Genomic DNA, 27,722 nt, shown 5'->3' on the forward strand with positions numbered 1-27,722 from the left:
GGTGTACATGTCACGTGCGTGGATCTGTCCCAGAGCAGAGGTGTACATGTCACGTGCGTGGACCTGTCCCAGAGCAGAGGTGTACATGTCACGTGCATGGATCTGTCCCAGAGTAGAGGTGAACATATCAGGTGTGTGGATCCGTCCCAGAACAGAGGTGAACATGTTGGGTCGTGAAACCCTCCCAGAGCAGAGGTGTGCATGTCACGTGCGTGGATTTGTCCCAGAGTAGAGGTGAACATGTCAAGCATGTGAATCCGTTCCAGAACAGAGGTGAACATGTCATGAATGCGGATCCGTCGCAAGGTAGAGGTGAATGTGTCAGGTGTGCAGATCCGTTTCAGAGTAGAGGTGAACATGTCATGTGTGTGTGTGTGTGTGTGTGAGAATGTGTCCCAGTGCAGAGATGAACATGTCAGATGTGTGGACCAGTCGCAGAGTAGAGGTGAATGCGTCAGGTGTGCAGATCCATCGCAGAGTAGAGGTGAACCTGTCGTCTGTGGATCTGTCCTGGATCTCTTATGTGCTGCCATAAAGGAGAAACTCAGGCTATAGGCTGAATCATGAGGTTTGGGGGGCTGAGCTGACACTATGCAGAACACAGTGAAGCTTGATGGACCCAGCAATAATGATTATAAATTGAGGGGACCTCCAGACTGATACAGCTGTGAAGTGTCATATTAGCAGTTCTCTAACCAACTTCACATATTTGGGAAAATAGCAACCCACATGAAAGTTCTCAACATGACTAATGCAAACTCAATGCCAATTCCAGACACCTTGGTCCAGCAGTGTCAAACAAAACTCTCCGCCAAGATGGTTCATGTTTTTTTTTTTATCTATTTATTTATTTTTTTGTATTTTCTTTTTTTTTTTTTCTTGTGACAAACACTAGTTACATTCCATGGGGAGAAAAAATTCCGGGTAAACAATGACCTGAAGCGATACTGAACTTGGCGACGCATGATGCGTTTTAAATAGACAATATGCAAAATGTACTGCAGGTGTCGCGGGCACGCTACCAACACACCTAAAGCAACACGACTCATACACGGACGAAGGCATTTTTTCAGCCCAACATGGAGATGTAAATCCACGGGATAAAGCACACAAAGAAAATCAAATGAGCTGGTGGCACGCCGGTCGGATCATATCCTGTGATGCAGTGATATAGGCTGCACACCTTTCACATACTTCATGTTAAACTCCTTAATACAAACACAAAAGTAAACACTCAAATGATTGAACACTGTCTATCGCTAATGATAAAATAAAAAAAAATTCATATATTTATTCCTACAATAATTAGTTCATCGCTACCTGGCAGAACTGGCATTTAGTGGTAGCGCATTTTACAACTGAAAACAAAACTTCATCGCCACTAATGCCTCATTAAAAAAGGAAAAAAAAATCCATCCATATATGACTACATGTGAGGATATGATCAATTCATGAAATGTTTCAAAAAGTGATGGAACCGATACAAAAACTATAAAAATCATCATTTGAAATTACAGGCGGGAAAGAGACGTGGGAAGAGGAGACGGGACTCGTTCAAGTACAAAAACAAACAAAAAAAAAAAAAACAAACATTTTGATTTTCTCTGGTGCTTTGGAGTTCCGTCTGCGGCAGTCATCAGGCTGTATTGTCCAGTGTTTGTCCCAAAGTGTTTGAGCTAGCTGGTTTGAGGAGAGAGTCGCTTTCCATTTCGGGTTTGACACACCTGAGGGGATAGGAGCGAGAGCGACAATACAGAGCATTAGATGGCATCTGGCCATCATTATGTCCATCTCTACAATATACATAGTGGATCATTAGTCAGAGGGCTGCAGATTCAGCTGGAGGGGTCAGCAACCAACATAAGGGTTAAAGGTGGGGAAGGATGACCAGTAGGGAGGACAGGAATGGGTGGGTCTCTGATCAGTAGGATAGGAAAACAATGGGTGAGTCTCTTTGGTCAGTGGGGGCAGGAGAGAGATTGGTGGGTGTCCACGATAGGCAGGTCTCTGATTGGCTGGGTAGAAAAAAAAGATGAGTGGGTCTCTATGGTCAGCAGGATAAAAGAGGAAAGGATAGGTCTGTGGACAGCAGGGTAGCAGAGGATCGACCAAGTCCCTATAGTGAGCAGGGTAGGAGAGAAATGACCCAGTTCCTATAGTTAGCAGGGTAGGAGTGGAATGGCCAAGTCCCCATAGTCAGGGTTGGAGAGGAAGGACCTAGCCCCTATAGTCAGCAGTATAGCAGCGGAATGACCAAGTCCCTATATTCAGCAGGGTCGGAGAGGAATGACCAAGTCCTTATATTCAGCAGGGTTGGAAAGGAATGACCAAGTCCCTACATTCAGCAGGGTCGGAGAGGAATGACCAAGTCCTTATATTCAGCAGGGTAGGTGAGGAATGACCAAGTTTCTATAGTCAGCAGGGTAGGAGGGAATGAGCATGTCTCAGGTCAGCAGAAGGATAGGAATAGACAGGTCACTGTAGTCAGCAGGGTAGGAGAGGAATGAGTGAATCTCTGATCAGCAGGATAGGAATGGGCAAGTCCCTATAGTCTGCACGGTAGGAGAGGAATAAACAAGCCCCTATGGTAAGCAGGGTAGGGTAGAAATTACCAAGTCTCTATAGTAAGCAGGGTAGGAGAGGGATGACCAAGTAAGGTCTATACAGTTAGCGGGGTAGGAGAGCAATGACCAGGTCTATACAATGAGCAGAGTAAAAACGGAATTAGCAAGTCTCTAAAGTGAGCAGGATCGGAGAGGAATGACCAAGTCTCAGGTCAGCAGAAGGATAGGAATGGATGGGTCTCTGTAGTCAGCAGGGTAGGAGAGAAAAGAGTGGCTCTCTGATTGACAGAGTAGGATAGGAATTGTTGGGTCTCTGTGATCAGCAGGGTTAGGATATGAATGGGCAAATCTATTGGTTTGTCAGGGTAGAAGAGTGATTGGTGGATATCTGTGGTCAGCAGAGTATAAAGTAGATGGGCAGCAACGTGGGCAGAGCAGCTCCTGAACTTACACCGACATTGGTCCATTCCCCGTCCTCGGCACCTCAGGACTTTGTTGGTCCATCTCAGAGAGCAGCTTCAAGATATTCAAAGCAGCCTGAAGCAGAGAAAAAATAAAATAAAATGTCAGCTCTTCTTTAACCAACACTATAAATGAATGTCGTCATGACTCCGCCTACTGCACGCCCTCTGCAGAGCCAGCAGCCATCTTACCATATCATGGCAGGACTCCACCTCTTTCCCCACACCGTGGCTGATTAGTGGCGGTTGGAAGGAACAATTTATTAGAGATACAAACTCGTTTTTGTTGTTTTTTGGAAAGTCTTTATATTCCACCTGCAAAACAAAAAGTTACACATCAAACCAGCTCCATCATTCACCAAAAACCGCATTGTCCAATCACATCCCATCATCTACGAAACCGCATTGTCCAATTGCATTTACTAAAGCGCAGAATCCAAATCACATTTCATTTGAGGTTGCAAATACCAAAAAACCCTGAGACTGGCTGTTCTCACCTCAATTCCCTGCACGCTGGACAGGTACTCTAACTGTTCCGAGGGCCGAGTGAGTGGACCGTGCAGCGTGTGGGCGGGGCCATGGTTATTCTTCATAATTGTGTCTGCCGTCGGGGAAGTTCCAGCATACAGCAGTTCTCGTGCAATCATTGCGGTTACAGTGGCCACAGCGGGATTTGCAGCCACCCTATTAAATTCTTTGGTGTGAAGTCCTTGGTTGGCCCCTACAGCTTGTGCTACTTCAGGGACCATGGGTAGAATTCCGGCTGGCAGCTGCTGATGGCTGTGATAGGGCATTCGAAACTCGTCTTCTTTATTGTCTGAAGTAAACAAAATTTTATGCTCATTGTTTTGATGGAACAACTCAGTTTACACAATTAAATTACAATTTCAACCATTTTCTATAAATTACAGAGGACACTGTACACACACGTTTTTATACTCCCCATAAAAACCTTTTCCTGGAGTCCACTGAGGGACACAGGTAGTTTATAACTCTGGAATTATACTGTTGCCTGCTTGTGGATTGGACACTGGCAAACACAAACTGTAGGCCAGGATACCCCCACACCCCACCTTGCTACCAGCAAGCCTCAGTTTTGTAGTGAAGCAGAACTAGGTCATATACATAGGGATGGGACTGGTTTCCCTCAATGGACTTTGAAAAAATGATTTTACAGGGAGTACAAAAATCCTATATTCTTTTTTGTCCATGAAAGCAGTCCAACTTAGGGCTGGGCAACACAGCAAACAAACTCGTACAGAAGTGGGGGCTGCCTGCTTCTCAAAGCTGCCTGAAGGACCCTATGTGTGAAGCTGGCGTAAGATGAGGCCCGAACATCCATGTGATAGAACGTGTGTACAGATCAGGGGTAGCCTTACAAATCTAGGAAACATATTCCAATTCTTAAATACCTATGAGGCACTCGCAGCTCTAGTAGAATGAGCCTTAACAGGAAAGGGAGGGGACCCGGTCCTTGAGGCCATAAGCTTGAATGATGGTCTGCCAGAGACACCTAGAGATGGTAGACTGAGAAGCCGTTGCACCCTTCCGGATTCCATCTGGGATAACAAAAAGAGAACCAGTCTTTCTGAAAGAAGCAGTGGCTGAAAAAGAATCGCACCACGTGAACCACATCCCGACAGTGAATGGAAGTTTCCTTTTAATGAACTGAAATAAGGGACAGGAGAACAATGTCCTGATTGAAGTGAAAGGCAGAAACTACATTAGGTCAGAAGGACATCCTGGACCTCAGAAGCATCTTGTACTTATGCAAAGCCAGAAAGGGTTCTTTGAATGATAAGTCCACGCAGTTCAGACACTCACCTCGCAGAGATGGTGGCCACAAGAAAAACAACTGTCAGGGAGAATAGAGAGAGGAATATTTATAATGGGTTCAAACAAGTTTCTGAAGCACGGGGAAAGCCAGATACAGATCCCACTGAGTCACTGAGGAGCCACAGTGAAAACTGCCTGTATAAAAGTCATAACCCAGCTGCAAGGAACAAAAGATTCATCCCATGGAAAAACTCCTTGGGTGGCAGCCCTGAGATTTACACCAAGTATGTCTTTCATGTCTGATGACAGATCTTGCAGGAAAGTAGACTTCCTAGATTTCAACATCATAGGATTTACAGGTTTGGAGATGCCTCTATCCCTTGAAACAGGATGGAAAAATTGGCCTTTAGATCAATAGATCCAGGTGGTATGGCAGGGCCCACAGTGCAACTACCATGTGCCTTATCAGGTTGGCCTACCACATCCGCTTGATCCAATCCAGAGTAATGGAAATCATTTGGATGTTCTCCATCTCAATCCTGCAGAGCAAATGAGGAAGAACTTTCAGGAGAAGGAAAACTAAGCTCAGAGTGTACTGATCCCACAGAGCGACCAGAGCATCTAATGCTTCCGCCAGGGGATGTCTGCACACTTGGGTACAAACCTGTCCAGTTTGTTGTTGACCTGGAGGTCCACATCCTGCATCTCCTACTTGTGACACAGGTCCTAGAATAATTCTGCCTGTAGGGATCACTGTCCTGGGAATCTGCCTGCCAACTGTTTATGCCTTACTATGTGCACAAATGAAAAGGCTGAAACATGCAGTTCTGCCTAGGACAGGATCTGTTCTACCTGTTGTTGCCACAGCGAGACTTCTGGTTTCGCTCTGATGGCTTATGTACATCACCGTAATGGCATTGTCCAACTGAATCCGGATTGGATGACCCTCCAGTAGGTTAGCCCAACGCTGCAAAGACTGCCAATTTGCTTGAAGCAGAATGTTTAGCAGAAGGCGGGATTCTGCCGATGACCCAGGACCACTTCCCTGCCTGGGGAGCCACCAGGCTTAGCCTGGTCTTGTGTGTCAATGGATATAGACAGTCCAGAGACAGAACTGATTTGCCCCAAGCACTCCTCACTTGTCCAACAAGAGACCACCTCCTTCACCCACACATCTGGAATGCTAGCACCTTTAATGGAAGGCTTGTTTGAGGACTTGGCAGACTCAGTATGCCAATGATCAGTTTGATCAAATGCTGTACAAGTCGGTAACGGCTTGTCAAACAAACCAGAAGTGCTGAAATACTCATTGATTCCGGTTTCTGACTTCACAGAAGAGGGGGTGGGAATGTCTGTGGGGGTGGGGGGTTGGTGAGTAAAATAGCACACCGCTCAAAGTAGTCACCCTTATGTGTTCCACCTCCACTGCACAAACAGAGGGTGCTGGCCTTGCACGTAGCAGATGATCTGGTATGAAGAAATGTCTGGATGGGCGCTCTCCAATAAAATCACCTTTATTCAATCAAAAACATATGAAAATCCATAAGCAAGCCCTATGAAAATCCATAGAGCAAGCCCTATGATTAAGATGATTAAGCACAAAGCATGGTGTGAAAGATGTTAGCTGTACTGTATGCTGTATCATCTTCCCTCACTTGCTGTATGGATTGTTGTATGTTTTTGATTCAATAAAAGTGATTTTATTGGAGTGCGGTCATTTCTTCATAGCAGATAGCAACTGAACCTCTAAAGACGTCATATAACGCCTTATAGGTGCCAAGTGGTTAATGCCCAGTTTGTGTGCAGACCAACATGGGAGGGGGGACAAAAACTCTGGCACAGTTCAGTTCAACCCTGCCCAGTGTAAGTGCACCCATAGAGACCCAAGGCTTGAGATAGCACTGATAGAAGCAACAAGTTGGTCCTTAAGATCCTCGACTCCTTAGGGGTAAGCTAATCTAACATTTGAGCAACTCAGAATCAGATTGTCTGCGGTTGATGCCTCTGCTGCCATTAAGGTCATAGGTAAATCAAATACAGAATCTGCTGGAGAAGGTGCAGAAATGCATTTGTGGCCTCTTCCACAGTCCAGCTGGCAGTGCAAAAAACCTAAGATGAAAGGGCAGAGGACCAAGCCACACCCAAGGGAGCCAAGAAGGCTTCCTTGGAGAGACTATCAGCAAAGGACAGCATGATCCAAGGCTCCAGACGTTGGTACCATCAGTAGGTGCCCTGCACACCTAAGTAATGCCTTAGAACCTGGACATAGAAAGCACTCTATAGCGGATTTAGCAGAGAAAGCACTTCAAGGAAACCAGGTTACTTCCAGGCTAGCCCTGCAACATCCAGTCCAGCGAGGTTTGAATGCGGAGCGGTCCAAAGCTAGGTTGAAGCAACTGTGCTAGATCACAGAATCGCAGGAGGAGCCTCCAGCAGCCCTGTAGAGAATAGTTTTAATTGGACAAATAGTGGGAGGGGTTATCCTGGGTTGTTCAACAGGTTTTTTTCTTTGCCAGTCTTTGTAGGTGGCAGGAGAGCCTGAAAGTTTAAGACTTCTTGTGTTCCTCAATGGAAAGAAATACATTTAATGATGTAATCTTGAAGGCGAAAAGGAAAAAAAAAAAAAAAAAAAAAAAATTGAAAATCAGCATATGAGGTCTCAAACAGCTGTGTTAATATGAGGATTTTTATATCCTGAAGTGCAGTGTCCACCCTGATAGGGCAACATTTTATCTATACACTGTGTGACCCCCTGATCTGCTGAAGATTATGGAAAATCAGTGTGGTGCTACGATATTCCAGTGATTGGTAGAAGGAAAAACAGATTTGCCAGCATATACCCAGGAAACAGAGAGGTAACAACTTACTATTCGTATTCTCCTCTCCAGATCCAGGCTCGAAGAATGTCACCTTCCGCCCGTCCACTGGTTTCTTCATCGGAGCCTAAAAACATACACAGTGAGCACAGTGTGTACAGCTGGAACTGTATGTGTGTAAGGCTAGACTCGACTACATGAAGCACAGTTCATCTGACTATCTAGTAGTAGCAACACTGTGCAAGACCTAGCTGGAGGGTGAGAAGTGTTAGCTGAAACTCTCAAATCCAAATGTCTTTCACCTTCAATGAAATACAGTGGGGACAGAAAGTATTCAGACCCCCTTAAATTTTTCACTCTGTTATATTGCAGCCATTTGCTAAAATCATTTAAGTTCATTTCTTTCCATCATTAATGTACACACAGCCCCCCATATTGACAGAAAAACACAGAATTGTTGACATTTTTGCAGATTTATTAAAAAAGAAAAACTGAAATATCACATGGTCCTAAGTATTCAGACCCTTTGCTCAGTATTTAGTAGAAGCACCCTTTTGATCTAATACAGCCATGAGTCTTTTTGGGAAAGATGCAACAAGTTTTTCACACCTGGATTTGGGGATCCTCTGCCATTCCTCCTTGCAGATCCTCTCCAGTTCTGTCAGGTTGGATGGTAAACGTTGGTGGACAGACATTTTTAGGTCTCTCCAGAGATGCTCAATTGGGTTTAAGTCAGGGCTCTGGCTGGGCCATTCAAGAACAGTCACGGAGTTGTTGTAAAGCCACTCCTTCGTTATTTTATCTGTGTGCTTAGGGTCATTGTCTTGTTGGAAGGTAAACCTTCGGTCAGTCTGAGGTCCTGAGCACTCTGGAGAAGGTTTTCGTCCAGGATATACCTGTACTTGGCCGCATTCATCTTTCCCTCGATTGCATCCAGTCGTCCTGTCCCTGCAGCTGAAAAACACCCCCACAGCATGATGCTGCCACCACCATGCTTCACTGTTGGGACTGTATTGGACTTAGAATTAAGGCCAAAAAGTTTTATCTTGGTCTCATCAGACCAGAAAATCTTATTTCTCACCATCTTGGAGTCCTTCGGGTGTTTTTTTAGCTAACTCCATGCGGGCTTCCATGTGTCTTGCACCGAGGAGAGGCTTCCGTCGGGCCACTCTGCCATAAAGCCCAGACTGGTGGAGGGCTGCAGTGATGGTTGACTTTCTACAACTTTCTCCCATCTCCCGACTACATCTCTGGAGCTCAGCCACAGTGATCTTTGGGTTCTTCTTCACCTCTCTCACCAAGGCTCTTCTCCCCCGATAGCTCAGTTTGGCCAGAAGGCCAGCTCTAGGAAGGGTTCTGGTCATCCCAAACGTCTTCTATTTAAGGATTATGAAGGCCACTGTGCTCTTAGGAACCTTAAGTGCAGCAGAAATTTTTTTGTAACCTTGGCCAGATCTGTGCCTTGCCACAATTCTGTCTCTGAGCTCTGCAGGCAGTTCCTTTGACCTCATGATTCTCATTTGCTCTGACATGCACTGTGAGCTGTAAGGTCTTATATAGACAGGTGTGTGGCTTTCCTAATCAAGTCCAATCAGTATAATCAAACACAGCTGGATTCAAATGAAGGTGTAGAACCATCTCAAGGATGATCAGAAGAAATGTACAGCATCTGAGTTAAATATATGAGTGTCACAGCAAAGGGTCTGAATACTTAGGACCATGTGATATTTCAGTTTTTCTTTTTTAATAAATCTCCAAAAATGTCAACAATTCTGTGTTTTTCTGTCAATATGGAGTGCTGTGTGTACATTAATGAGGAAAAAGATAAACTTAAATGATTTTAGCAAATGGCTGCAATATAACAAAGAGTGAAAAATTTAAAGGGGTCTGAATACTCTCCCCCACACTGTATATTACACCAGTGAGCAGTCATGTCAAATCACTGATCTCTATGCTATACACAAATTACAAAAGTGGCATCACTATATACATTATATGTCACAAGAATTATGTCAAACTATCCATACACTTCATTTATGTTACCCCCTTGCCGCCTGTAAAATTTAGTTGATGGCAAGGTGGCACTACTGTGCTTGATCATGTACCTAGTACATAAACCGACACTTCCGGGTCTAGGTCACGCATGCACGCTGCCGGTAACCCGCCAGTGTCATGATTATACACAGCGGGTACCACAGACTATGTCCGCTGGTACCTGCCGATCATTCAGCACAGAGGCAGAATGGCAAACTGCCTATGTGAACAAGGCAGATCACCGTTCTGTCAATAGGGGAGGAATGGATCCTGTGTTCCTGCAAAGCAGGGACAAGGATCCATGTCTACTAGTAAAAGCTCCTCCCACAGTACACAAACACATGTGCAAAACACACAGTTAAAGCGGGGGTCCACCTACCTATCGTTTTTTTTTTTTTTGAGTTAATTCACAAACTTTTCTTCTCAGCATTACATACTCACATATTGTGTGTAATATGTCCGCCTGTGTCAGATTTCGTTGGAAAGAATAACTTATATTATTCACTGCAGGCGGTTTCCATCTTCATTGTGGGCATTTGAAGCCCACAAGCATTTATTTCCTGAATGCTGTGCTCCCAACATTCACCGCTCATTCCCGCACATGCTCAGTGGCATCCTGGGAAGCCTGAGACTAGCTCCCAGGAGTCTGGGAGAGGCTAGAAACACGCCTACTCCCATGGGAGGAGAACCAGGAAGTGCAAAGAAGAATAGAAAAATAAAAAGTAATTACGGCGATTTAAATTTTTTTTAAACGGCATGTCAGCATCTAGGCAAGGAAGAGAATACATACAGATATTGTTCAAAATTTGGGTGGAACTCCGCTTTAACCTTTTGATCGCCCCTGATGTTAACCCCTTCCCAGCCAGTGTCATTAGTACAGCGACAGTGCATATCTTTAGCACTGATCAGTGTATTAGTGTCATTGGTCCCCAAAAGTGTCAATATCCGCCACAATATCGCAGTCGTGCTATAAGTTGCTGATTGCTGCCATTACTAGCAAAAAAAAAAAAAAAAAATTGTATTTATATAGTCTCCCATAGTTTGCGCACATCAATATACGCTCATTGGGATTTATTTACCCAAAAAATTTTGCAGAATACAGATTTGCCTAAATTCAAAAAGAAATGTGATTTTTTTTGGATGTTTTATAGCAGAAAGGTGAGCAAAAAATAAAAACCGCAGAGGTGAACTAATACCACCAAAAGAAAGCTCTATTTGTGGGAAAAGAAGGACAAATTCTATTTGGGTACAACGTTGCATAACCCCGCAACTGTCTGTGAAAGTATCAGTGCCGTATTGCAAAAAATGGCCTGATAATGAAGGGGGGGGGGGGTAAATCTTCTGGAGCTGAAGTGGTTAAAGGAGTGACACTACTGCTGAACCCCCCCCCCCACAATTCCAGGGAATAACCTCCAAGATAACCAGTAAGAACATGAATGGCAGTAGTGCATACACTTTATTATCCTTGCACGCCGGGCATCTGTTCTACTCACCTTCTCGTCATTCTTCAGGGCCGGTTTGGCAGGTGCTGGAGGAACTTTAAACCCCAGGAGCTCCAACATGTTTTCAGCAGCTTTGCGTTTGGCCACTTTCTTGTTGGTGCCCATTCCCTCTGCTGTCTGATTCCCAACCTTCACCTGAAAAAAAGAGGAATACAGAAGGGTCAAAATAAAAGTCTGCAAACACAGCAATAAACCCCAATCTTTAAAAAGGTGGACTGTCCCCCACACACCTGCATGACAAACTCCCGGCGCCGGGGTAGGCCTCGTTCAGTGATGAGGGTGTATTCAGGTTCTTTGTCCTTCTTAGCTTGTTGTATCTGAGCTAGCCTACTGATGGGGTTCATGCCCTGCCCATACTCCGGACTGGTAGGAAGCTACAAGACCAGGAAAGACCATCAATGACACATTCTGGAGCAGGAAATCCCTATGGAGGGTGGGGGGGGGAGGGGGTTGGGAGTCGGTTCATCTCACCTTCACGATGGACTTAGTTTTCTTTTTGATTCGTGGTTTCATTTTCTCTACTGTGGGAAGAGGAGGCAGTTTCTTCAGCTCAGCAAGGACGGCCATGGCAGCATTCTTCTTTGAAATCTTTTTACTCTTCCCTTCTCCTTCCCCAACAAACTCTCCAACGGACACCTTTGTGGCAAAGCTCTTCATATGAGGAGGACCTGTTTCCTTGGTCACCTGAGAAAGACCAGTCATGTCAATTGAGCTGTGACTTGCCACTATAGGAACTTTGCTCTAATTTTGAAAACTTTTTTTTTTTTTTTTTGGTTTTAGCCCTGGTTTACACCCAGAGATTGTGCTACTTCAGCGCGATTTCAAAGTTGCAGATCAGTGTGATTTGCACCTCTGATTTCTTTGCAACTTAAGTTTATGCAAGTCACAATGAAATTATAAAAAAAAAAAGGGGAGGAACCTTTTTTGGAGTTGCGGCAATTTGAACGGTTGGAACGGTCAAATATGCAAACTTGACTATTATAATGAAACAAAACAATGTAGCAATTGCAAACAAAAGAACACAACTCGCCACCATTACAGTGCTCGGACCCATAAATACCCATCACTCCAGTGCCCTAATAGGCACCCCATAACAGCCCTAACACTTGCTACATAGTGTCACCTGCAGCCTCTTCAGTGCCCCGACACCAACCCCATATTGACCCTGAACTATAACAGCATCCAACATGCTACCATCCTAGCTCTTTAAATGGCTCTACCCCTCCTCACAGGCACAATGACCTCCGCGGAGTGTGGGACGTTCCGTGACAGATGGGTTTTGGGGAGACTGTATTAAGTAAATTAGATTCAGTTCAGAATTAACCCCAGTGCAGATAACAAAAAAATGACAGCCATCTGCACACAGACACCAACTCCCCTATTGTAGGTGAATAAAATGAGCAAAGATGGCTTTAGCTCCTGTTCTCCACCTGTACAGAACTGACGCATTTCGCCCTTTTCAGGACTCTACGATCAAGCCCCAAAAAGGGCAAACCGCGTCTGAGTTCTCTACAGGTAGAGAACAGGAGTTGAAGCAATCTTTTATTTACATTCATACAGTAGGAGTTGGGGTGTGTGCAGACGGCTGCCATTTGGTTGAAGTCTACTAGAGTCCGACAAGCTGGTTGCATCCTTGAACCCGACTATTCACATGCTGATCTAGGTTTGAGGGCCATTTGAGAGGTATTATTTTCATTGTTTTGGGCCAGTGCAGACATTGTTATAGAGCAGAACATGACCCAGGCTGAGGTCTCGCACACAGAACCCGACTAAGCAAGACAGTACACCACAGCCATTCCCTCCATGCGATCCAGGCCTCACCTCAAAATTCACAGGTAAGTTCCTTTTGAGTGCAATTTCAAACACTTGGCTTATTTCTGACTTGTTTAAATTTTCTTCATCCGATGCTTTTCCATTCATCTGGCAGAAAAAAAAAACAAAAAAACAAACACGATAAAAATACGATGGACACACATACACAGTGTCCAGAAAAGTAGAAACACTATTCACTGAGCCAGCAGCTGGCACACATCAGGATGCCAAAATTGAACGCTCTGCCTGATGCGGATGGTACAAGTTGGTCTCCTCAACCGGTTTACCCTTGTCTAGTGTGCCTACTTGCCCATCAAGTATATAAAAGGTTGTGTGTGTGTAATTAGAGAGAGACAGAGTATGTGTGTGTGTGTGTATATACACATACATACATACAGAGATATCTCTCTAATTACACACACATTATATATATATCTCATCTCGTTACATATGATCACCTTTTGTATACAAACTATATTAACCACCCTTCCTATACAAAGTACAGCTCTTACCTCGGGTTTGCTGGGTAGGGGTTCATGCTGTAAGAACTTCAGAGCTTTAGCAGCTGCGTCGTGCTTGGCGGCCTGCCGCGTTCTACCTTTACCAGGAAATTGTTGCCCGCCTATACAAAGCTCGACTTGGTACAGCATAGGAGCCATGGGGAATGGATAGAAGTACCTTGGGGAGAAGAGAAATAAGTGTTATAAGCTGCTCTAACAGTCTGCTAGCACATACAGAGAAGAACCTGTCAAGACGTACCGTGGGGAATAACCTCCACCCCGCATGTTGTAGCTGTACGAGGAACGTATTCCTGTATAAGGGTCCAGGGGTTTATAGATGGGTTTCCGGCCTAGTTTCATACACAAAGCATTCAGTTCCACAGTGGGGGTTATACTGTCTGTGAAGTATAAACACACATTAAACAACGTCACAAAACATTGTGTAAAATACATTAATCATGCCAGAAGGAATGAGTAGCACAGTGGAAAACCTCTCTGGGTGGCATGAGGCAGTTGGAGCTCCATAAATAGAACAGATAACGGACATCTAGCTTTATCCTTTAAGCATATCTATGGTCAAAATTTAAATTCATGAATCCATTTCCACACTATATTTCAATTTATATATAGGCACTTCTGCGCAGGGCGGCCAATCTGTATCAGTAAAGCTACATGGTCTGGTTGTTAACGGATACTTTATGAATGCACTGTATGTACTAGAATTCTGTGACATGCATGCCCCGTGAGTAGGCACTACTGTGCTACACATTTCACAGACCCCGCCTTTTGAACTACAGAGGTGCTAAGAGGAGGAGTCAGTAGAGGAATCACTGCTTGCAGGCAGAAGATACCATGGGATATGTAGTCCTTAGAAATTTAAAGTGAACAGCAGAGGACAGGCTGCAAAGCATGCAGGCAACCCAGGAAGTTGTGGAAAGATGGCCAGGAGAAAGGAAGAATTCAAAACAAGATGTCAGGAAATACTAAAATTTTGGATTTCTGTCAGACTCTTATTTTGGCCTAAGACCCACTAGGGAGATTTCTAGAAGTTCCAACAATTCCGTGCTCCGTAAAATATGGTTTTGTTTGTGTACCCATCCTGCCCTGAGAGGAGGAACAGAGGCACAGACAAATCAAAGTCAAATGTTTGGGCTGGAGTTGGTCTTTAGCACTTGTTCACACCAGCTTTGCTCTCTCTGAAGAGCGATCTGCTGTGCATCAGAACTGGTGAACAGATTCAAAGTGCAGGATACCGTTGCTTCCTTTTGAGCAGTAAAAGACTTGCAGGATGAATATATTATGGGATGGATTTTGCTGCTACATGCGGACCAAAGTCTGGGACACACCAATATACAACCAGCCTTGAGAGAGGTCTCTCCTGATCCCTGGTGTACCCGACATAAGATCAGCAGAAAGGGAGAAGGGATTTCCAGCTCCTCAGAAAGTCTCAGCATGCCCCTGGCATTCTCTATCACAATGGCAGAAACTGGTCCTGGTAGCGGGTATTAGGTCTGTAAATGGTCAGATTATAAACATACCTTACCTTCTAGGGAAACATCCACCCTGTTCTCACAGCCTCTGAAATGGTCACAAGGTAAGTTTGGGGTACCTACATTATCCCCAGGGATATATCCACACAGTGCATATTGCAATAGATGATTTCACTGTTGCAGTGAGAACCCCCCTCCCCTATAATAAAGGAGATATTTACCATATACGCTTGCGCCAACGTCGTCAGCGCATGCACTGTGAATAAACAGCCCTCCGTGCCGTTTCTTTACTAACATGTGCCATGTCTGATGGCTCCAGACTCCGGCCAGTCACAGAGCCGGAGTCCAGGGCACTGGAAGGAAGAGGGGCGAAGATGGATGTGGCCACCAGTTGGGAACAACATGGGCTTCGTTTGCAGGTAAGTGCCACATGATGGGCTAGTATGCGATGCATACTAGCCCATTATGCTTTTACTTTGCAGGTAAAAAAAAAAAAAAAAACATAAAACCCATCAGGGTTTACTTCCTCTTTAAGGACCAGACCTTTGTAAAATATAAGAGGATGTCACGCCAAGCAAATGGATACCAAACATGTCAAGCTGTAAAACTGCGCATGCCCGTGCAATGGCGACAAAGTCATTTTTATTATCCATAGGCGACGCTTTAAAAGCCTTTACAGGTTACCACTTTAAAGCTACGGGTTAGGTCTAGTGCTAGAATTACTGCCCACGATCGGACGTTCCTCACATGTTTTGGAAGAGCGCCGTTTGCTGAACCCCCCCCCAATTCCAGGGAATAACCTCCAAGATAACCAGTAAGAACATGAATGGCAGTAGTGCATACATTATATTATTATTATCCTTGCACGCCGGGCATCTGTTTTACTAGCATGGGGGGAAACTTTAAGTTTTTTTTTGTTTTTTTTTTAAACTGTTGCTTTATATTTCGTTTTTAATTGCTTTTATTGCTGTCACAAAGAATGTTAACATCCTTGTGACAATAGGGACATGACAGGTATTCTTTATGGAGAGATCTGGGGTCAAAAAGACCCCAATTGCCTCCTTTGCACTTGAAAGCATTCAAAACACCAAGATATTTTCAAAAAATGCCACCGATGCCAGCCAGGTAAACCGGAAGCGCTATCATGTGATTACTTCCAGGTTACCATAACGGAGACCCGATTAAAGCCGATTCCGGCTTTGTATAGGTCTTCGGCCAGCCGGATAGTAGCTCGGGTCTGCCGGTGGGACGGGAGAGCCAGAGAGAGACGTCAAAGGTGGTGGGAGGGTGGGGGACGTTACCAGCCACTAAACTGTACAATTGGCTCTTTGAAAACTTTCCATAGACCTCTGTGTGGTGACGAGTGACCTCTCACTATTATAGGGCTGGTGTGAGTCCTCAATGACCAAGTCCTATGGGCAAAATGCATCAGTGTGTCTTAGGAGGAGTTAGTCTGAGACTGCTATTACTTTTGTGACGGACGGGTTTGTATGATGTGCAGCATCTGGGATATCCTCAATGCCGTGTGTTGTCCTGTGCTACTCTCACAATTCAGCTGCACGTGACACGCTGCAGTACACGTGTACATGCCATAGAGGTATAAACCTGTACCTGGGTTTTTTCCCTCACCGCGAGATGGGCGGGCAGTAGGTTTCGGGTATTTAGTCCCCTCCAAAGCTTTGGCGGCAGCAGCATGTTGAGCTTTTTTAATACTCGTCCCTTCGGCCTCCCAGTTCTGGTCTCCCAGTGTGAGCTGTACGGTGAAGGTCTGCAGAGAAAGCACCAAACATCACCACTAGAGGGAGCAGCTATAGACAGCACAGGACAAGACAGGGCAACAACAAGAAAGGAAGAGTCCAATCAGAAAAGTGTGTTTTGTGGGGCCAAAAACAGTAGTCAGGTTGTCACAGTGACAGGAAAAGCTGACAAATGACATCTAAGCAATCCCTCTCCACCCCCTTCCCATAAACCTGCTAGTGCTGAATCAAAGAGATGGTTGCCTCTCATCATCTGAGAACCTATGTAGGTGGAGAGAGATCACATAACTGTAAAAGTTTACCAACAACATAGTGGAAATCACTGCAAGCCTCATCAGCGGAGGTGATCCTCTGCTAGGAAAAAAACTTTCAAAATGTTTCCGCTACAGTAATGAGGTACAAAGCCAGACATCTGTGTAAAAAGCCTCTGGTGGAAGCTGCCATTCTTCAATCCCAGGGCTACGAATGAAAAGAGAAGTGCGGGATATGAAAAAAATAAACATACTCCCCTTGGTAGGTGCAGCATCAGTCCGATCTGCCGCCTAGAAGACCAAGAACTGAGCGATCAAAGACCGCTGATCACTCAGTTCTCAGATGACTCTGTGGAGGGTGGTGGGAGCGTCTGGTTCAGTCTCCCAGCGGCCCACTGAGAGTCAGCTGTCAGTCTAGGACTCTGGGTGGATCCTGACATTAAAGTTGGGATCTCTCCAGAGCCTGGATTGGCTGAGTGATGATAGCCGACAGCAGACTTTAGCATGCTGTTGGCTGAAAACAGGTCACAGAAGTACAGAACGAAGTGCACTCCTGTGACCTACAGAAAAAGTAGGGTTTAAAAGAGCTTTGGCCATACTTCCTTAAAAATAGTCTGCTTCATTACAACAGGCCACTGCTCCAAAACAAGTTTTCTGCCTAGGAGAATCAGCTTCCATCTGAGGCTTCTTAAACGGGTGTTTTCTGTTGTGACAGATCTGCAATAATTTAAGCTTTAGCCCCATTCCCTCGTAGTAAAATACTTACCCTGATCTGAAGATCTTCACCAGATGGCCCTGCCTGGTGCCTCAACACCCTCTGCTGACCATAGCCCCGAATGGGCCTTGTGCTGCGGGCTCATTCATTCCCATGGTTGGAGGAATTCTTCCAGATGGCCCACCATGAGTACAAACAGCTATGGGAATGAATGAGGATGTGCTAGAGGGCCCATTCGGGATTTTGGTCCTACAGAGAGAGAGTGAGGCACTAGGCAGTGCCACATGGTGGACAAGGGAAGTATTCTGCTAGGTGTGGATGGACGCTCAGGGTAAGACCCCTTTCATCCTGGAGGCGTTTTTCACGTGCTACAGCGCTAAAAATATTGCCTGAAAAAAGCCTCAGCTGCAAACCCAGCGTGAAAGCCCCAGTGCTTTACACTGGGGCGCTGCGCTGGCAGGGCGTCACAAAAAGTCCGAGCAGCTTCATTGCAGCAGTGTAGGAGCGGTCGAATAGCACCGTTAAAAATAGCGCTGCTTTACCGACAACGCCCGGGGGGGCTCAGTGTAAAAAGGGCTCTTAAAGCGGAACTAAACTGTTAAAAAAAAAGAAAAAGGTAAACATTCCTAGCATGCTGGGATTGCTAACTGTCACATCTGCTTGTGCCAAACTGTCAAAAGAGGCAGAGTTATCACCATTGCTGTTGCAGATCAAACAGAGGCCAAGATAGCAGCTTCCTTGGCTGAAAGGTTAGGAGGGTGTAAATCCACTTTAAGGCCCCTTTCACACTGTGGCAGTGGGGGCGACGGCGGTAAAACGGCGCTATTTTTAGCGCCGCTTTACCGCCCTTTTAGCGGTGGTATTTGGCCGCTAGCGGGGCGGTTTTAACCCCCGCTAATGGCCGAAAAAAGGTTAAAACCGCCCGCAAAGCACCATTACAGCGGCGCTATGCTGGCGGTATAACCGCGCTGCCCCATGGATTTCAATGGGCAGGAGCGGTGAATACACCACTCCTTCACTGCTCCAAAGATGCTGTTTGCAGGAGTTTTTTTTCTCTCCTGCCAGCGCACCGCTCCAGTGAAGAAAGCCCCGAGGGGCTTTCACACTGGAGACACAGCAGTGGCAGTTTCAGGATCGGTTTGCAGGCGATATTTTTAGCGCAATAGCGCCTGCAAACTGCCCCAGTGTGAAAGAGGCCTAAAAGTAAACCCTCCTATCGTTTTCAGCCCAGGAAGCCGCCATCTTGGCCTCGGTTTATTCTTCAACTGCCATGATGCTGCACATGTGATCAGTTATGGCACCAGCTATTTGATGATTTGACAGTTTGATTGAGAGCACAACCAATGTGACAGTTACATTCCCAGCATGTGCCGGAAATTTCACTATTTTTGAAGCTGTTAAATCAATGGGTTTACTTCCACTATAAGCTGTCCTTTAAACTCCAGGTCCATAACAAGAATTCTGGAAAGGCAGCCTACAAATTCAGTACCACTGCCATGGTTGATATTTACTTAAAGCTGAAGTAAACCCATAGATTTAACAGTTTCAAAAAACAGTTAAATGTAACTGTCACATTGGATTTGCTCTCAACCAAAACGGTCAACCCATCCAATGGCTGGTTTAATAACTGATCACATGGGCAGCATCATGGCAGTTAAAGATGGCAGCTTCCTTGGCTGAAAACAATAGAAGGGTTTACTTCCACTTTAAGAGAAATATATATTTCCTTGACCTTTAACTGGAGTTTTCATATAAAAAGGTTACGTTTCTTATCTCCACCCACAGCAGCTCCACATAAATGACGAAACCAATATGGAGTCTGGAGTATAGCAAAATGACTAGACGGTGACCCCAAAGAAAAGGAGAGGTGACAACTACTAACAGATTCTTGTAAAGAGGGGACAGAAGGCCCAAAAGAACAGGACAGAAAAATTGTCATAGAAGAGCGAGTAGAAGAGACGGATACCCACTTGGTTTGGGCGATCTTCTCCCACTCTCTCAAGAAGGCTGTAATCCTGCCAGCGTCCTGGCCGTATCACCTGGGGGGTGCGAGAGAACAACCCTCCGTCATGATCAGTACTGCAAAACCTCACCGACAGCAGTCCCCCTAACAGTGCCCTCCCTCCCCCGCCCTCCACAGAATTAACATACCCACAGGACCCGCTGACGGCTGTGTAAGGAAAATGAGATTTTATATATCAGTTCTATATCACACCCCTCCATAACTGTGTACGTATAGTACAATCAGTTCCATAGTATACCATATTCCCCCACCCCAGACAACTCTTCCTCTAATACTCCCATACAAAACCAGACTACAACCCCGAAACACACAGAATCTTGCATTTACGGTGCTTGAATATCACACTCATGTGCCTAAAACTTTAATTTCAATTTAGAATTCCAATAAAGGAAAATTTTGTTAATTTTCAGCAGGAAGATGCATCAACATACAGTGGGCATAGAAAAGAATCCCCCCCCCCCCCTTAAAAAAAAAAAAAATGTTGCCTTAAAAAAAAAAAATGTTGCTTTGCAGCCTGAAATGAAGACACATCTTTTGTTTTATCCAGCTATATTTACTAGTGCAACCTATAAACATCCCAGATATAACACCAACATGTCAGGAAAAAAAACAAAAATCTAAAAACAATCACGGAGTTGGAAAAAGGATCACCCCCTAATGTCAATATGTTGTTGAAACACCTTTTGCTTTAATTCCAGCCTTTAGTCTGTTGGGATTTGTCTCTACTAACTTTGCCAGACATATCGTTTGCTGTTGAGGCCAAATAATTCAATGTTAGCGTCATCTGACCAGAACACCTTTTTCCATGTGGCCTCAATCTCCAAGGTGAGTTTTGGCAAAGCTCAGTCATGATTGCATGTGGCCTTTCTTGAGGAGCGACTTTTTTCTTGCATCCCTCCCATACAAGCCACATTTGTGGAGAACTTGTGATATTGTTCTCACATGCACACAATGACCACTCTTTGTCAAATCCCTGCAACTTCTTCAGGCCTCTTGGTGGCTTCTCTGACCAGTTTTCTCCTGGATCTTCCACCCAGTTTGGAGCGACGTCCTGATCCAGGGAGGGTCTCTGTTGTACCAAATACCTTCAACTTCCTAATAGACTTCGCTGTACTTCTAGGCATTGATAATTACATTTTTTTTTCATATCCATCTCCTGACTAGTGCCTGTCCACAGCTTTATCCAGGAGATCGTTTGACAGTACCTTGCCACCCATAGTTGATGGTTTGCTTCAGGAAAGCTCTTTACATGCTGAACTAATCAAAATGATCACAGCTGATCATAGTTGAAAGTGAAATGGCTTTGTGTGCCATTGAGGTGGTGATTAGCTACACCCGAATTGAGGGAGGGGGATGATCCTTTTTCCAGCTCAGTGATTTCTGTTTTAGAATTTGTTTATGATATGTTGGTGTTATATCTTTCACTTGGATGTTAAAAGTAAATACAGCTGGATAAAACAAAAACGGTATTTCTTCAGGCCGCAAAGCAACAAAATGTGTTTATTTTCTTTTCTATACTCACTGTACAGCGAGATAAGTTCTCACATATACAGGCCTTACTCCTCCCTCCACCCCATTTCCCAGCCAAGCGCCACTTCTCAAATGCTTAAAACAGGGCAAAAAAAAAAAAAAAATTATAATAAAAAATTAGCCATACATCTCTGCAGTACATGCACATTTACTGTGTTTTACTCATTGCAAATACAGAAAAATACCTGTTGACCTGCCAAAAATGTATTCTATTGTGGGCTGACAAGCATTACAGTGGATTGAGTGGTGTCAGCCCTGCCCAGTTTTTTTTTTTTTTGTCAAACTACTGAAACCCACTCCCACAACATAAAGGTCAATCATTTTGTAGCCCAAGCTAAGAACTAGAAGGGACATGCGGTACAACATAGAGGTGCAAGAGAGCTCTGAATTTCTGGCAGCTCTCTTTAAATCTGCAGAAAACATAACAGATATCTTCTGAATTATTTCAGGTAAGTATTGTCATGGTAAAGAGAACCTGTCATCTGAACAGTACATTATACAAATCACTTTGTCTAGTGTGAGCCATGGACCTGGCTGAAATTGCTCCACTCTCATATGGACCTCCTTACAGAACTAGAGATGCACCGAAACATATCGGCCAAAAATGGAGTTTTCTGCATATTGGCGATAGAGAAAAGGGTGCTGTTAAATGGTGACGAAAACGCACTAGATTTTGACGCAATTTTACTGTGCTCACGGTGTGTTTATCATACGTCATGTGACTCAAAAATCGCATCAAAAACATAACACGGGTGCGTTATCAATGCGTTTTTCAATGCGAGGTGCACGTTTGGTGCGATGGTTTTTTTTAACTGACCAAAAATGCAGCAATCAAGATTTTTAAACATCACGGAAGCAGACCAGTGTGAAGACATACACAGAATTTAAAGAGATGCATTTTTCTTGAGCTTTTTTGCTGCTAAAAGGTGCCGATAACGGCTGACAATAAATTCATGGTAATTTAAATGTAATAATTAAAAGGTTGAATAGAACACCATTATATATAAAAAATTATAATTTTTTTTGGGCAAAATGCATCCTGAATTTTCGGTACACCTCTACTACCAACCTGAAGAATAACTGTATAATTTTAACCTGCACCTTGGCAGGATCAAGCTCACTGTGCTCCACTATATACCCGTACTGAACTCCCAGCATGCATCACAGAATACCATTCCCATTCCCCGCACACAGCTTCAAATGGGGAGGGGGGGGGGGGGGGAGGTTTTCCAGCGAACAGAATCCTAATGTGCAATACATTCCCCTAAAAAAAGTAACCCCCCCCCTCCGAAACTGCAGATTATGACTAAGTGAAGTCTAATTTTTGAAACGCATTGATCTCTGCCAGGTCTGCATTGATGTCATGTCGTCTACGATGTTGTCTGATGATTTTTATCTTCAATAAAGTCTTCATTTTTGCTTCAAACCTGTGAGTGCGATCAAACCTTTTCCTGTTCCAGTAGGACTTGTTACTTCTTTGCAAAGGCACCCCCCTCCTGACCAATCACAGATCAGCTTTCCACAGCTCATAGCTAAAAGGAGTAAGGAAAGCTACTTTCTGATTAGTGATCTCCCTCCATTCTACCGATGATATGTATGACCCCCCTGGGACGGTCACTTACCTTGGAGTGCGCCGGACCTTGTTCACTCAGAAGTTTGTACTCAGGCTGAACTTTATTGAAACGGGCCAATTCATTCACTAGACACATGGGGGTTTTCTCTTTGGGGTTTGCCATGTTAGAAGAGACTGTGAGAGAGAGAGAGAGAGCAGAGATATGATCAGGAATCATCTACATCAATGTTTCTCAACTTCAGTCCTCAAGTACCCCCAACAGGTCAGGTTTTCAGGATTTCTCTCAGGTGGTAATTACTAAGGCAGTGAAACTAATCAAATCACCCGTGCAAAATAATGGAAAGCCTGAAAACATGACCTGTTGGGGGTACTTGAGGATTGGAGTTGAGAAACAGATCTACATCCCAGGACCCGGATATTACACAGGTGATACATTTATGGTGTGTATAATTTTACATATATAATATATATATATATATATATATATATATATATATATATATATATATATATATATATATATATATATATATATATATATATATATATATATATGCTCATATACACACACACATCAAAAGTATTGGGACGCCTGCACATTTTATATATATATATATACACACACACATACATACATACATACATACACACGAGCTTTAATGACATCCCATTTTTAGTCCGTAGGGTTCAATATTGAGTTGGCCCTCCCTTTGCAGCTATAACAGCTTCAACTCTTCTGGGAAGGCTGTCCACAAGGTTTAGTAGTGTGTCTATGGGAATGTTTGACCATTCTTCCAGAAGTGCATTTGTGAGGTCAGGCACTGATGTTGGATGAGAAGGCCTGGCTCGCAATCTCTGCTCTAATTCATCCCAAAGGTGTTCTATCGGGTTGAGGTCAGGACTCTGTGCAGGCCAGTCAAGTTCCTCCACCCCAAATTCACTCATCCATGTGTTTATGGACCTTGTTTTTTGTACTGGTCCAAATCATTTGGTGGAGGGGGGATTGCCTTCTATGTTTCAGCAATATTCTTCAACCCAATTGGTCACCATACGCAATCCTTTTTACTCCTTGCACACTGTAGTTTCACTTTATGCTACCTTTCACATTTTTCACCAGTCACCCACTTTATCACCTTTAACCTTCCATTATTACCTCCACATCTTATGCTTCACTTCCGGTGTGTGGTTATCCAGGTCACTTATTACCCTACAATATTTATCCTATGCCAATTACCCCCGTCATTTTGTTAGTTCCCCCAGGTCGCCGTGGGAGATCTCCCTCGGGTGGTGGGGCCACGCGCCTGGGGCCTGTTGGGACCTGGGTAAGCAGACTCGCCTTTGTTCCCCCCTCCAATTTGTATTACCCTGGTGTAAATGTTGATGCTGGAATATAATTTCACTCACTATGTATTTTGGTAAATTCCATTGTATTTTTTCTATTTGTCAGGTTCAGACTGTTTAGTCAGAATATAATCATCTCTAGATTCCCTCCTGATGAAGCGGTTTATGTCCGCGAAACTAGTCGAGGAACATGATATCTGAGATTTTGTGTTGTACTGTATACCAATGATCCCACTGGTGATATACTTGTACTTTTATTATGTCTTATTCTATTACCTTTGTTTTGTCTTCTGCATCAATAAAAACTATCATATTTTTATTTTTATCGTTATATGCTTCATATTATTACCCACTATTATTGTACCGGAATAGTCCAATATGCCCCTGTTTTTGGTCGCCTGACTGGGGATCTGGCTTCCAACCCTTTTGATTATTGATTTCTGGATGATGGTACATTTATATTTGTTACTTCAACATTTCATTATAGAGGTCACTTAACTGATCGTATACATTGGGTGGATAACACACCCGGAACTATGTTGAGTGGGATACCTGAGTGGGCTGTTTTAGTGATGGGTTATCCTTTGCCCTTCACTCCGCAGACCCCAGCTACCCCACTCTTCATTTTTAAATCTACCCCCACTGACACATACACTGTGTGTCTCTGAGGAAGGCCTCTTTTTACATGTAATCGTACCCTACTTTATTACCATTATGGCTAATTATCAGCCCCCGGTGCAATCCTCCGAGACAGATGCCCATTAGGTTGGCCTAGACATCTTTACCTTGGCTACCCGCCCTCTTGTCCACATGCTTTTACCCAATCATGTGGTTTTGTCCTTGGCCCTCCTTAACTTATATGCAATTTGTGCAATTAGGTGTTTATGGGTTTTATGCCTCGGAGGGGCTACTGCACCGGTTCCTAGGGTATTTACCAATCCCTAGTCCACCTATTCATGTTTTTCAAGCTCCTTCTATTTTTATTAACCTCTTTGTTCATGTTCTATTAACCTTCCAATCATTGGTTTTTATTATATTTTGTATGGTGACTCTGCTTTCCCATTCTTGGTCCTGGCCAGGGCGCAGGCGCGGCCCCTCCCCCAGTGTCTTCCCTCGGCGGCCTGGTGAGGTCCCTGGTGGAGGGTTCGGTCTCGGACACGGGACCGCCCCCTCCTCTTGCACTGGTCCTGGCAGGGACGTCTTTCCCATGGCCAGATGGCCGGTGCGCATGCGTGCGCGCGCGATCCCCTCGCGCGCGCGCGCCCTGTGGAACCTCTGACCCAGTGACGTTGTGTGCCGGCGCCCCATTGGAGCGCGGCGCAGCGTCGCAGGGTCGGGAGCTATAAATGGCAGGCTATGCCTGCCTGTCAGTCTGACGGTCGGTCCTTGACCCCCAGGTTTCTGTATGCTTACCAGCCTAGCGCCAGTTTGAGGTTAGTACTTACCTATCGTTTCACTTAAGTCCCGTACCCCTGGGCATTAACATTGGTCTTATCTAACATACTGGTTTGTTTCCCTGCAGTTGCCCTAGGCTAGGTGAACACGCTTTGTTTTGTGTTCACCCATCGCTTACAGTCCGTATTATCTCCCCATTTACCTTATGATGGCATCTGCCCTGGCAGGATGCCTCCCCTGGGAATTCATCTGTGCCTACACTAGTACCAGGTACTCGTACCTCCCATTCACCTTAGTTCACACTGTCACACCCCCCTCTGTTTCCCCTCCCCTTCCCTTTCCTCCCCCTTTTCCCTTTACCCCCCTCTCCTTCCCCCCTTTCCCCTCCCTTCCCCCCATCCCTCCTCTTCCCTCCCCCCTCGCCTCCCCCCCCCCCTCCAATTCTCCCTGCTCCTCCCCTTCCATCCCTCCCCTCCCCCCTCCCTTCCCCTTTTTTCCCCCCCGCCTTCCCAATCCCCCCCTACCTTCCTCCTCCCCCTTTCCCCCCCCCTTGTGTCCCCAGCCCCATCCTATTCCCTCTTCCCCCTTCCCTTGTTCCCATCCTTTAACCTTTCATCTCTGCACTTTCACACCACCCAACACTATTGCCTTCTATGTTTCAGCAATATTCTTCAACCCAATTGGTCACCATACGCAATCCTTTTTACTCCTTGCACACTGTAGTTTCACTTTATGCTACCTTTCACATTTTTCACCAGTCACCCACTTTATCACCTTTAACCTTCCATTATTACCTCCACATCTTATGCTTCACTTCCGGTGTGTGGTTATCCAGGTCACTTATTACCCTACAATATTTATCCTATGCCAATTACCCCCGTCATTTTGTTAGTCCCCCCAGGTCGCCGTGGGAGATCTCCCTCGGGTGGTGGGGCCACGCGCCTGGGGCCTGTTGGGACCTGGGTAAGCAGACTCGCCTTTGTTCCCCCCTCCAATTTGTATTACCCTGGTGTAAATGTTGATGCTGGAATATAATTTCACTCACTATGTATTTTGGTAAATTCCATTGTATTTTTTCTATTTGTCAGGTTCAGACTGTTTAGTCAGAATATAATCATCTCTAGATTCCCTCCTGATGAAGCGGTTTATGTCCGCGAAACTAGTCGAGGAACATGATATCTGAGATTTTGTGTTGTACTGTATACCAATGATCCCACTGGTGATATACTTGTACTTTTATTATGTCTTATTCTATTACCTTTGTTTTGTCTTCTGCATCAATAAAAACTATCATATTTTTATTTTTATCGTTATATGCTTCATATTATTACCCACTATTATTGTACCGGAATAGTCCAATATGCCCCTGTTTTTGGTCGCCTGACTGGGGATCTGGCTTCCAACCCTTTTGATCTTTAATGACATCCCATTTTTAGTCCGTAGGGTTCAATATTGAGTTGGCCCTCCCTTTGCAGCTATAACAGCTTCAACTCTTCTGGGAAGGCTGTCCACAAGGTTTAGTAGTGTGTCTATGGGAATGTTTGACCATTCTTCCAGAAGTGCATTTGTGAGGTCAGGCACTGATGTTGGATGAGAAGGCCTGGCTCGCAATCTCTGCTCTAATTCATCCCAAAGGTGTTCTATCGGGTTGAGGTCAGGACTCTGTGCAGGCCAGTCAAGTTCCTCCACCCCAAATTCACTCATCCATGTGTTTATGGACCTTGTTTTTTGTACTGGTCCAAATCATTTGGTGGAGGGGGGATTATGGTGTGGGGTTGTTTTTCAGGGGCCCCTTAGTTCCAGGGAACTCTTAAAACATCAGCATACCAAGATATTTTGCACAATTTCATGCTCCCAACTTTGTGATAACAGTTTGGGGACGGCCCCTTCCTGTTCCAACATGACTGTTGTTCCTATGTAGAGCCAAACAGGGAGCTCACTCAGGGCTATGGACTATATACTGTCCGCATGGGACAGTGCTGGGCCAATCACAAAGAACCTAGGGCAGTCACATTAAATGAATGGAAGGAAATCACATGCTCACGTCACGTGCTATGACTTCTGAAAGCCGAAACGCATTTGCATATTTTATCCTGTACTGACAATGCAGCTAATAAAAACTGCTCTATTTTGGGAGATACCTGGTTGCCGGCTATCCTATTACATATGCCAAATAACATGC

The 27,722-nt window shown here is 44.7% G+C and overlaps 1 protein-coding gene across 6 annotated transcripts in view; it reads right to left on the minus strand.

Moving 5' to 3' along the window:
- Positions 1–1,266: 1,266 nt before the first annotated feature.
- STAU1 (staufen double-stranded RNA binding protein 1) overlaps positions 1,267–27,722 on the minus strand; it is a 36,694-nt gene continuing 10,238 nt past the window's right edge. Inside the window, exons 3-16 of one of the 6 annotated variants that reach the window (XM_073606768.1) lie at positions 22,854–22,978; positions 19,649–19,717; positions 16,585–16,723; positions 13,725–13,863; positions 13,478–13,643; positions 12,975–13,073; positions 11,625–11,837; positions 11,384–11,527; positions 11,145–11,288; positions 7,669–7,744; positions 3,523–3,842; positions 3,218–3,340; positions 3,016–3,101; positions 1,267–1,724 (exon numbers count right to left, since the gene is read on the minus strand). In XM_073606768.1, coding sequence (XP_073462869.1) covers positions 1,637–1,724; positions 3,016–3,101; positions 3,218–3,340; positions 3,523–3,842; positions 7,669–7,744; positions 11,145–11,288; positions 11,384–11,527; positions 11,625–11,837; positions 12,975–13,073; positions 13,478–13,643; positions 13,725–13,863; positions 16,585–16,723; positions 19,649–19,717; positions 22,854–22,978 — 1,931 coding nt within the window. In that variant the 3' untranslated portion in view covers positions 1,267–1,636. Of the gene's footprint in view, positions 1,725–3,011; positions 3,102–3,217; positions 3,341–3,522; positions 3,843–7,668; positions 7,745–11,144; positions 11,289–11,383; positions 11,528–11,624; positions 11,838–12,974; positions 13,074–13,477; positions 13,644–13,724; positions 13,864–16,566; positions 16,724–19,648; positions 19,718–22,853; positions 22,979–27,722 lie in introns of those variants that run through there. The other 5 variants (XM_073606767.1, XM_073606772.1, XM_073606769.1 and 2 more) reach the window with 5 other exon arrangements.

This window comes from Aquarana catesbeiana, linkage group LG12, assembly GCF_042186555.1.
Source record: "Aquarana catesbeiana isolate 2022-GZ linkage group LG12, ASM4218655v1, whole genome shotgun sequence".
In the NCBI taxonomy this organism is placed as follows: Eukaryota; Metazoa; Chordata; class Amphibia; order Anura; family Ranidae; genus Aquarana; species Aquarana catesbeiana.